Genomic DNA, 12,172 nt, shown 5'->3' on the forward strand with positions numbered 1-12,172 from the left:
CCCGCCCCAGGCGTTTTCTGGAGGCACAACTTGAGTTGGCTTCAGTGACGGGAGGGCCTCTTGGGGAGCAGCAAGTAAAAATACACGCGTGGCTGGGTTTATGTTTTCATTTTCAGTGCAGCGAAGTTTCCATCAGCTGCTTTTCTGCGACGGTCCGTGGTTCTATAATCATTCACCCGCTGGGGGCATTAGTGTAATTTTGAGAATGTGGTTGTCAGCTTAGGTTGCTGGAATGTGAGCACATCTGTTCCCACAGACGGGAGTTAGGGTGAAGGAAATGCTCTCACATGTTACCCTGGTGAGAGAGTAATTAGGTCCAGCATTTGTCTAACTATAGAGCTGTGCTAGTGTAACACCCTCATCACTTAGAATTAGAAGGAACAGGTTGGAATACAACTTGTTGAAGAGATAAAGTATCTTCATTTTTAATAAAAATGGACATTTGAAGGTTTGTGGCTTCAAATCACTATAGACTAAGCACCTAAGTAGCTTATCAAGCATTTTGAAGGGGGAAAATTACTTGAAAGATATTATTTCTATAAATTAAAATCTTCTCTACTAAACTAGATCCAATCAGCTGGCATGTTTTTGCAGCTAAGAAAATCAACACAGACTGTCAGTTCTTTTTCAGTCTGTATAGGATATCTGAGTTGCATTATTTACAACGTTTTAGAAAAGAAAGAGACTTCTAGTTAGAAGTTTGCAGGAAAATGAAGTGTTTGTGAGTTCAGCTCAGAGATCAATCATTACCAGACCTGGACATCTTAAAAACTCAAGAGCCTCTGGAAAGCAGCATTGGACGTGACAAGAATCTGACTCTTGTTCTTTTTGCAGTACAGCCCAGACAACGTGGCTGGAGCAGATGGCAGCATTGACCCCACTGAGATCACCTTTCCAGGATGTTCTTGTCGCAGCAGCTCCTGCGTGGCTCAGGTGTGCTCCTGTCTTGCCCATGGTGAGAACTACAGCAGCTTGTGCCTCAGGCCTACAGGCACAGAGCAGGGGTACTCCCGGCCCGTCTTCGAGTGCAACACCCTGTGCCAGTGTCAGGACTCCTGTCAGAACAGGGTTGTGCAGAGGGGCCTGCAGTTCAGGCTGGAGGTTTTCCAGACTGAGAAGAAAGGGTGGGGTCTTCGTACTCTGGAATTCATAGCTCAAGGAAGATTTGTTTGTGAGTATGCTGGTGAAGTTCTAGGCTTTCAGGAGGCACGGAGAAGAACTCAGGCCCAGACACCACAGGATTCCAACTACATCATAGCAGTGAGGGAGCACCTGCACAGTGGTGAGATAATGGAGACATTTGTTGACCCAACCTACATTGGTAACGTGGGCAGGTTCCTGAATCATTCTTGTGAGCCAAATTTATTTATGGTGCCAGTTCGAGTTGACTCAATGGTGCCTAAACTGGCACTTTTTGCAGCCACTGATATTTCTGCTGGAGAGGAACTGTCATTTGATTATTCTGGAAGATTCCATAATTTACCAATAAGTAACAGAGAACAAAACTCTTCAGAGGAAGATAGCAGACTGAGAAAACCTTGCTACTGTGGTTCCCCCACATGTGCTTCCTTCTTACCTTGGGACAGCTCCCTCTTTTCCTCACTGGACACTTGCTCAGGGAGCTCTCTATAGCCTTTCAGTTCCTAAGCATACCTAACAACTATCATTTTCCCTAGTAGTTAAAGTGCCATTAAATAAAACTGATTCCACCAAGGAAGCATGTGTGGTTCTGAGAAACATCTAGAAGACAAGATTGTAAGAATAACTTCATGCAACTTCCTAGAGACAGTTTTCAAGGTGGATGGTATGATAGAAGTGAGCACTGGAGCTTCAGGATATTCCAAAATCCACTACCAAGCCAGGAATGGTGATTTTTTTCTGGTTTTCCTCTGCCAAGTTGCTGGATGGTAAAGCAGCTCTCAGTCTGTACCTTTCAGAAAGAATGAACTTGAACATTGGTACACAGAAAGGACATGTGGTAACAGGGAGAAGTGTCACTGAAAGTTACACAAGAGAATGACAACAAGGAACATTGGTATTTGTGAGGACATCAGGTTTCTTAAATCCTATTAAAATAAATTATATTTGTTTTATTACTTGCTCTATTTTTTTTCTCTCCACAAAAACGTAATTATTATGTATGTAAAAAACTTGTTGAGAAGGATCAGCCTGAGTGCTTCATCCCCCACTGTTTTCCATCCCCAGTCACATCTAGCTTCACACCAAAATCTGATTTTCAGTGACTAGTTCAGTTTTATCACCATTTAGCTGGTGTAAACAGACCTGCAGTCTCTGAGAAGTACAATCATCTTTTTTTAAAAAAAAATTACACCTATCTTAAGGCTCATCTAATTAGACATTGGCAATAACAGCAAGCAACACATCCATGGTACTTTCCAGCACAGTCATTGCACACTCAGGCAAATTCAGACCCTGCAGTCTAGAGCAGTATCCTGCTGCTGTTCCAACTGCTGAGAGGGATTGAAGGAGGAAACAGAACAGCACATCTGAACACCAGACTTGACTTTTTACATTGTTGAACAGTTGGCCTAGCCCTGAGTGTTCCTTTCAGCTACAAGCTGGTCTCTGTTCACTGTTCTCCAGAGCCAGGCAGTGTTAAACAAGGCCTGTCCTTTCCCAACAGAGAGAGGTCAGTGTCTCTTCTCACCATTCTTGCACAGACCCAACATGTGCAGCTTTGCTGAGCATCTCCTTACAGCAGGGACCCACCAGGGAGCCTGTTGGATGGGGCATGTGCTGCAACTGACTGCACATCCCTTCCTTGCTACAACCACTAAATCAAGAAAGCTTCAAACAAGCTTGTTTTGGATTTCCCCCACCTTTGATAAGTGACAGATAAGATGCACTGCTGCTTTTTACAACAATGCCACAATGTGCCAGTGGCACAAACCCTGGGTTATTCCTGTGCTGTTTGATGACCTTGGATGTAACATACACAAGGCAGCACATCTCGGGGTGATGCAGGCCATTGGCCACTTTTTTTTTTAATAAAAGAGAACTTTGCTTTGGACCTGAAAGATTAACCTGATACTGACATGGGATAAGAGATATTTTGCTGATATTTTGCCATTTGCTAAACAAAATCTTACTGTGTTTACATGCACTTTGTGTTTACCTGTTCTTCCTTGGTAAGTTTCAGCATTAGTTGTTCCCTATTTACTATGTATCTTCGTGCTTCTGCTATGAAGAACTGGTGAGCTTTACCTATGGCTGTGGTTTCAATTTAAGACAAATATCACCAGGGGTTAATGATTAAGTGTCATTCGTACCAGCACAGAAAGTTTCCAGAGGATTTTAGCAGCTTGTCAGCAGTAGGGAACAAGCTGCATGGTCATTACCTTTATTCCTGGCCTGATGAAGGGTCCCTGCTTCTGCAGAAGAGCTCTCCAGGCCCAGTAACCCAGAATGCACCCTGCACTAGATAACAGAGCACAGTTCAGGTTGCAAGTTCTCCTCTCCTACTTAAAGGCTTATCTGGTTTTCTTCCCCTCAAGGCATCTGGCCAGCCACCTTCAGCTTGCAGGACTGAAGGGCTGGGAGTGGAGGATCCAGTCGACTTCCTCTCTCCATCCTGGAAAAGATTCAGGACTAGTTTTATACCACCTGTATTCCTATTCCTCTAGATTAGATGGGTTTTCAAGATGACAGCACTGTTTCTTACCTTCCTGTTATGAATAGGTACTTGGCATGATTTTGAGTAGTTAAGGAAGTATAGATTTAAAAAAAAAAAAATAGCCCCAAACAGAACCTCCCAAACACCATGAGCCATATCTAGTCCTTGCATCACAAGCCTTAAACCAGAGAGCACAACCCAGCCTTCTGTCCCCATGCAATCCTACCCTTCAGGCCCAGCTGCTGCCCACAGCCTGGCACAGAAATTACCAGATACTGTGCTCTGGTATGAGTGACAGTGCAAAACACTTGGTGAAAGGCTTGAAATACATGTGGATTCCAAAATGAGGGAGCTGTCATTATTCCTATTTCCTTTCCAGCTCGCTAAAATTGCTCTCCTTTTAAGAGGGATTTCTTTTTTTCTTTTTAAAGAAAAAGTTTCAAAATTTACCTTACTAGGCTTTAGGGCTCAGAGTTACCTCTGATCTCACTTCAATGGTCTTTTATTTGTGTGTAATCATTTGTTAGCTTCTGTTTCTAACAATGCCATTTTTGCAACTGTCAAGTCCCCAAAGTAAGCCTACCCCATGTGCAGGACAAAGGAAGCCACCAGTGTTCTTCCATGGATAGGAGTCCTCAGCATAAAGAAATCCTTGCATTTTTATTCAAATATGTACAACATTTTTAATCATCACCTGAGGATTATCATCCCTCAGTTGCAGAAGGCACTTTCTAAAGATAAGCAAGTATCTCAGCAGAAGCAGCACATTTCAGGACCTGATTTTCACTGCAACAGGAATGTAACACAAGGGCTACACAAACTGCAGCTGTCTGTCCTCCAGTCCTTGTCTGTCCTTCAACTTCCTTTAAAGCTGTCTAGAAGTTGGTAAAGTCCTGGTTTATTAGATTCAAGTGTAGAAATTCCAGCTATACATAAATAAAACCAAGATCTTTTCTAAAGGAGCTATTCATCAACCTTTTAAAAAGCAATTGGCATGTTTCTGCTCATTTTTGGGCTCACTGGCTCCAGGATGCTCTTGCTAAAACCAACGGAACTCCCTGAGAAAACGTTTGGTCAGGATCAAAGCCCAGGCCAGCTTCCCCAGAGAGAAATACAGGAAAGTTCTTTGAGCAGTTCTGAGGAATGTTGAATTCTTTCCCCCAGGCAGGCAGTTCAAGTACTAGATTTCTCTCTTCTGTGCCATCATCAAGTGCCACTGCACAGCTGTGTCCCTCCTTGGGTGGGATGCAGCCCCTCAGGCGGTGTCCGCGGCGCAGCGGAAGCCCAGGTTGGAGGCAGAGCTGTCAGGAGTGTTCTGGCTGCGGGCTGCACAGCGGTACCTGTAGCAGTAGGACTGCCAAGAGAGAAGAGAACTTCAGAGTACAGCTTGGGCTTCCTGAGGCAGGAGCTTGGTAGGTTAATAGGGCACAGCATTTCAAATATTGTCAGATCAATGAGCTGGTACTCAGCTCAACCTCACCGTGAGATCAACCTCACCATGCTAGAAAATAGAAATAAAAGGAAAAAAGGTCATTTGAATGGCAAAGTGTCTGATGACATGAGCATCACACACCCTGTGCTGGGACAAAGCTGGGGTGACCATTCTGCTGCTCCTCAAAGGAAGGGAAAGCATCTTAAAACTCCCCTTCAGGAGTTTGGACACAGCTACTAAACAGTCCAGTTGGTACAACTGTGAGGGCTGTCATCAAGGGAACAGCCCTGTGAACCAGCCACCCCAGCAGAAGCAGCAGGTCACTGATGGTGATCTCCAGGAGTGAACAGGATCTCCACCTAAGAAGGTTCCAACAGCAGCTCCTCACCTGCTCTGGGATAGCAGAGCCAGAAAGGAGCTGCTGCCCTCTCTCACCAAAGAGCTCTACCCTACCCCTTAAAAGCACAGCACAGGACTTAGCCCCTGAACTATTTGGAAAATAAAAGTGTACAAGTGAAAAGGTGCAAACTTTAGCCTGTGTCACCTCAGAGGTGGAACAGAAGCAGAACAGATTAGTCTGAATAGATTTGTAGGCACCAAAGAAGAAGCCCTTGTACTGATAGTGTTCAGTGGGGTTTGTCATCTTGATACACAGCCTAGTTTTATCACCTACAAAAAAAGATTAGGACAGACTAGAATCTTCACAAGCCTTTAAAATGGGTCACGTTATTCATCACTGTAGAAGGATCTATTCCAGTGTTAATTTAATCAAAACTGCTAATTAACATCTGACATTGATTTCACCTAAGAAAGAAATCAGTGTAGAAAATGGGATCTCAGTGTAGAAAACGTAATCTAATTATGACAATCATTTGCCAGCTGCAGGCTTTGAAAGGGAAAAAGAACAGGGCAGCTTTAATGAGAAAGGAGATCCACAATGAGCATTGTTTCCAATGCTGTATGAAGAGAGTTTAAAACATGATTTGTGTCATGAACAACTATTGCTTTGTTTCAATGCAGAAAGACTTTCAAGTCTGCTGTCAGCTTAGCTAAAACACTCCTCTCCCAGCAATCCTCCAGCAAGCACCTGGTACCCTTTCCGGTCATTCTGAAACTACAACAGTCACATTCATGCTTTCTGCTCTGACAAGTGCCACCCAAGCACTATAATAAATACAGCATTAGAAACAAACATCACCTTGAACTTCTATATCTAAAAACATACTGGCTCCAGTAATTTCTTTGTTTGCTTTTATTCCAAGCTAATAAAAAGTAATTCCTTAAGGCCATTAGGTATTGCTCTTCCCTAAATTGCATGAAACCCCTTAACAAGCACCCAGGCTGCCAGGAAACTGTCAGAAGATCATTTCCTTGTCAAGTCAGGTACTTTCTGAGGAAGGGTCAATATGGAAACCCTGCAGGCCTGTTCACATTACCTTATGGCACATGTAGGATCCACCCTTCTTCACTCTGTCTGTCCCTGATGAGGGTCCTTTCTGTGGAGAAGAGAACATGTTGGCATTCAAGGAATAACAACTGCCAATGACAGGGGAAAGGCAAAATGCTGCAAGAACAGGAAGATGGAGAAGGAGCAGCCATAAATATTCAAAGTAAGTAAATTTCAACTCTGTCTGAACCAGAAAGCTTGAAATAGTTATGTTGTAAAAGACTTGCAGACAGGTGAGAGCAATTGTCTCCCTCCCCACTGCTGCAAATATTTAACATCCAAGTTGCTGCCACTGGCTAAGAGTGCCTGTTTCTGGAGAGCATCTGGTAAAAGGCTGTAAAGAGCAGAGTGGCAATCTTGAGTGATGAGCTTGGAAAAGTCTGTAAATTCAGACATGTCCTAAGGAGACATGAGGAATGTCACACACTGACCTCCAGGTGTAATGGAAACTGATTCTCAGTTCCACAGCTATGAGACAAACACTTAGAAACCCATGAGCCTCCAAAAGGAATTCAGAGAACCTCCACTTCCCTAGATGCAGATACACTGCTTGGAGACCAGCTGTGATAAGGGTCTGCAGTGCCCCATGTTTGGTGCTTATTCTCTTTCCAGTCCAAGATCCAGTCTGAAACACAAGTTGGTGACTACGTAGGAAGACATTCTGTATCATTTCCCAGTCACTGTGCCCTAAATTTGCTGTAATGTGGGATCATGACAGCTAAAGAGGTCTGCAGAAAGCACTGCACTTAACAGCAACAAATGTAATTGTGTGCACATTTTCAGTGTATGTGATTTACTTGAAGTGCTTACAAAATTGGCCCTAGAATTGATTTAACAAGGTTATTTCACTATTCTTTTTCAACTCCAACTCCAAAACATGGCCTAATAGTTCAAGTGAAAAGCTGGGCTTCCTTGATAACACACTCTTGCTTGCTTGGATGCCTGTTTATTACCCAGGCAAGCAATTCCTCACTTCATTCCTCCCAGCAAGCAAGGTTACTGCTGCACTCATCTACCCCTTAGAGACTCCTGCTCTACCTCATGTTCCTGCTGGGGCTGCCAAGTCTTCTGACATGCTTTCTACACTCCAAGTGCATGAGACTCCTTTTAGGAAGGAGCCACAAGAATATCCATCTTATAGAAGAGACAAACAAGATCGAGCAAATAAATTGTGCTTTATTGGTCAACTGGCAAGCCCAGCCTAGAAGTTAGTCCTGCCAGTAAGAATCCTCTCACAGTTGTAAGACTTGCATATGTTTCTGTACATCACACTAGTGTGCAGCAAAAACCACTTTCTTATCATGCACAAGCTTCCAACAAAGAATTTTCATTTCACTCGAGGTACAAACTGTTGTCTCTTCACTGGTTGCTGGGGTGTACAAATCAAGTCTATATTTCTAGACAAAACCTTACCAGAAGAATTTGTGGAATACAGGAAGAAAAAAAGAAAGAGTCACAATGTTCACCAAACCCCTGCATCTTCTGCTAAGAGCATTCACTACCTTGATCAACAAATACAGGTCATAAGAGAGTCATCAGCTCAGGTTTTAGCAGTGAGGGGAAAAGAATTCATTGCTACAAACTAAACTGTGCAAAGGATACAAACTAACTCCCAACAACAAAAAAACCCAAACATTTAAAAAGTACCATGATAGGTTAAACACAGAAAACTGCAAAGAAGTTTCTGCCAGTGACTTCGTCTCCCCTGGCCCAGACATTTAGCCTGGAAAGACCTGAGGGGAGCTGTGCTTTCTGCAAAGCCTTAAGAACAACACCTCGACCAATATAAATGCAGTTAGCAAAGAAAAATCTGGCTTCAGGAGTAACCCCTGAACCCAGGAATCATTTTGTGTGAAGAGGCAGGTTCCTAAAGAGGGGATTTCACAGGGAATGACAACTCTCTCCTGCTTTCCCCCCCTCGGCACCCACTGATCTGACCAGTTTGGTTGCACCTGGTCACCACACTGCCCTGGTTCTAGAAGAGTCAACACAGGACAATTATTTGGAACATACAATATAAAGCACAGGAACTGTAAGAAAACCCTGAAAGTTGATGCTACAGAAAGCATTGGCTGCATCCACCAAGTCTGACTGCTTTGAGGTCCTCCTATCCAAAGCTCACCCCACACTGAAACTTCAGCAGTTTCACATTTACTGTGAAATTAGACATGAGATAGGCTAAATGAATTCATTTGCTTACTCCTGTATCTGATACCCTGCAAATACTCCAGGGAAACCACACCCAGAGGCAGTGCCTGCTCCTCCACAGGACAGGATCACTCCATTTCCAGTCTGGAAATTGTCTCCACAGAACTTGCCTGTAGACACAGGGAGCCCCTAAGCCCCTAACAAGCACAATCAACTCCAGCAGCCTGTTAATCTCATTTTAAGGGAAGCCAGGAGAAAGGCAGCCAGAATAAAACTGACCTAAATAAAAGCTACGTGGGAACAAAACAAAACAGAGAACAATGGAGCTGTTGGAGTGGGATTTCCCATTAAACGTTGTAATGCAAATACAAGGCAGCAATGTTTGCTACTAGATCCAAAGTAACTTTTATAAGCTAAAAGAAGCATGATAATTCAGGATGAGGAGATTTACTGTCCAACCAGAAGACTGTCATATGTTTCAACAATTACACAGGGATAACATACACTGAAGAAGCATGTGAAGCTCCTTTTTATTAGTCACAAATACTTTCTACCAGACAAAAACTGAACATCCAAGATGATTTGGTAACAAAAAGCCAACCTAAACTGAACCCCCTCAGCCTCTGAACAGGACTACAGCACTGGAACAATTTATCACCTGCAAAACTCTGATGCAGTGCTCTCTGATGCTTGCTCTCCATTAATCTGTTCTATTGCAAAACATTTAAATTATTTACCTTCAGTGATTTTATCATAAAGCAACTGGCAAAGTTCTTGGAAAAGCAGAAAACAACTAGACAATAGTTGGAGAAGGAATCACAGCCTGTTTGACAGCTGTCTATGGGCCATGTTTAAGTCTCTTGCTGTGAACATTTCCCTGTCTTGCTCTACAGTTTAGCAGAGGAAATAATAAAAGAAAGTTGGGTAACCAGATTTCCCCATAGCTGTGCCCAGACACTTCCCCAGGTACAAAATCCCAAGCACAAGAAGCTGGATGCAGAAGTCCAACTCAGTTGATATCGTCTCTGGTCAGAGTCCTTTTCTCTGGGAGGTGTCTCTCCCACCCACACCATTTGCTTCAGCTTTCCCCAGTGTCACCAAGAGCATCAGCAGCCCTTGCAGATGGAGAACAGCAACCTCGCTCCTGTCCGAGCACTGGCTGCTTAGAAACCACTGAAAAAAAACCAACCAACCCCCCAAAACTTCACTGCTGTGTCTTCCACAGAACTCCACAGACCTGCCCAGTGTGGCATCCTGAAAAGCCAAGATTGCCCCAGCCAACAGCTCTTCCAGAACCATGCAGGTACTTCACACACCTGGTGAAGCACAGTGTGCACACACCAGCTTTGGCCACACCACAGTCCTCATAAATAAAAAAAGGAGAAAGCCTGCAATGTTAGTATTTGCTTATGATTGTACCTTCCTTACAGATAAAGGAAACCTGCTTTGATCCTGCTTTCCCACAATAAAAACTAATCAGAGCATGGCAATTGAGGTCATATTTGATTAAAACACACAATTCTTCCTTCCATCAAACAATATTGGTTTGTGCCATTATCTGGAGAAGAGCAGCACCTGGGACTGCAGTGGGAGAACATTTGCTGGGTGTGCAGAGCCAGAGCTGCCCAGACTCCAATCCCAGAATTAAAGAACAGAATTTAATGTATATTGACAAGGTTGTTTTGTAGTAGAATGTTGTAACAGACATATTATAGTCTGATTGCATAATTACAAAGTGGTTGTGCATTCCATTACCAAAGCTTATAAGTAGGATTATTATTTAAAGCGTTATTAAAACATCACAGAAGCTTTGCCCTTTTTTTCAAATTAAGTTGTATTTCTTCCCTTACATCAAACAAATGCTTTCTGAAGTTGCATCATAATTTTCTATGCACAGTCAGCTACTCAGCCACTCTGGTTTCAGTTAAATCAGTTTTCCAGCAGAGAACTGCAGGTTATAAGAAACTCTGCACTGTATAGAAAAAGTCCCAAGTCAGAAGTCACCACAATTAAACCAGCTCCATAAAGGGATTGAGGTTTAATTGATCTCACACATACAAAAACAAATCCTGGTGCTTCCTTTTTTATGGGTTCATCTTAGCTGTGGATTTTTTCCACTCATAAGAAAAAACAGGGAGACTTTCATTTGCTCAAGGGAAAAATGAGCAGAGCCATTTGCAGCTCACTACACAAGCTGATGAGAATTAGAACACAAACTAAGGGTCACCCACTCCTTATGCTTTGAACAAGCCACTACTGCTGTAGAAATAAATGTCTGGAGTAAAATAGTTGAGACTTAGTTGTAGAAATGTCTAATTAAGTTCTTAAAGAAAGCTCTGTACAAACCAATGCCTAGTTATATTACACTCTGCTCTGAGGAGTTACATCCAGAAGACATCATGACAGCTTTCAATGCCACCAACTTGGAAGTTCTGGCTGCAGCCCCAAACCTCACTACTGCTGAGAGCATCCCGTGCTCCTGGCACTTCCTGCCTTGGAACTGCAAGGACACAGCCCCAGGCTTTGCACTCTAGACACCTCTTGAGCTGCATAAAAAGCTTTCAGCTCTGTTTCTTTGGCTTCAGTGCTTACCTGGCACAGGTTCTATGCCTGGAAAAGATGAGGAAGAACAATGTTTGTTCTGTTGTTCAAGCATCATTTAAACCTAATGCTTTAGAAAGTAGCAAACAACTCAAAGCACTTTAAGGTGTCCCAGTTTATTTTTGCTCTTGGTAATTACTTGTGAACACAAGCTGATCAGTGGTGGGGGGAATGAATCTGTGTAACCAATTCACAGTATACCCAAAAATCTCTCCAGTACTAAAAAACTGCTCTGAAGACCTCTAGATTTTAAACTAAAAAATGTTAAAAAAACTTTCACTAAGCTCTGACCCTCTAGAAGAATTCCTCAGTCTTCTAGGCAGAAAGAAGACATCCTATATATAGGTTACACTGACTTGTACTCTGGAGAGACTTAAGAGATTGGCTCTGATAGATCTGGTGCTAATCATTTTTAATGTCTCAGAAGATACTGCAGCCTGGCTATTTTGGGACATCTTTTCACATTATGAGATTCAGTTTCTTTATCCATTTCACCAGAAAAACCCACTGACACTCACTTTGAAAGCTCTGCCTCAGCCATTAGATTCTGACAATTAGTTTCCAACTGAAAAAACCTAAAAGCATTGTTGTTAACACCCAATTTTTAAATACTTTCTGAAATGTCTGCAAGACATTTGTGCTGAACTAAAAAACCCAAGCAAACTCACAGCTACTGAAGTTTAACAGAGCAGAAGCCACAAAACATTTTTCTCACCACCACACTGATTCAACACTAAAGCACTTGCTGGACTGACATTACAGACACAAAGATCTCATTTAAATAAGTCACTGCAATGAAGGTGCATCACTTAAGCAAAAGGATTCTTTTTTTCCCCAGCATCATACCACAGTAGCAGTAATTCAACAAAATACACCATTCTAGCTGGCTGGATTTTGTGTAGCATGGACA

General features: G+C 42.8%; 2 protein-coding genes across 2 annotated transcripts in view; one reads left to right on the forward strand and one right to left on the reverse strand.

The window, feature by feature from the left end:
• LOC104393850 (histone-lysine N-methyltransferase SETMAR) overlaps nucleotides 1-1,632 on the forward strand; it is a 29,901-nt gene extending 28,269 nt beyond the window's left edge. Inside the window, exon 3 of the mRNA XM_010003372.1 lies at nucleotides 835-1,632. Within this exon, the coding sequence (XP_010001674.1) occupies nucleotides 835-1,632 (798 nt within the window). The remainder of the gene's footprint in view (nucleotides 1-834) is intronic.
• Nucleotides 1,633-4,889: 3,257 nt separating this feature from the next.
• SUMF1 (sulfatase modifying factor 1) overlaps nucleotides 4,890-12,172 on the reverse strand; it is a 26,926-nt gene continuing 19,643 nt past the window's right edge. Inside the window, exons 7-8 of the mRNA XM_010003373.1 lie at nucleotides 6,503-6,562; nucleotides 4,890-4,988 (exon numbers count right to left, since the gene is read on the reverse strand). Of these exons, the coding sequence (XP_010001675.1) occupies nucleotides 4,890-4,988; nucleotides 6,503-6,562 (159 nt within the window). The remainder of the gene's footprint in view (nucleotides 4,989-6,502; nucleotides 6,563-12,172) is intronic.

The sequence above is a fragment of the Chaetura pelagica genome, unplaced genomic scaffold, assembly GCF_000747805.2.
Source record: "Chaetura pelagica isolate M959 unplaced genomic scaffold, ChaPel_1.0 scaffold328, whole genome shotgun sequence".
Taxonomy (NCBI): Eukaryota; Metazoa; Chordata; class Aves; order Apodiformes; family Apodidae; genus Chaetura; species Chaetura pelagica.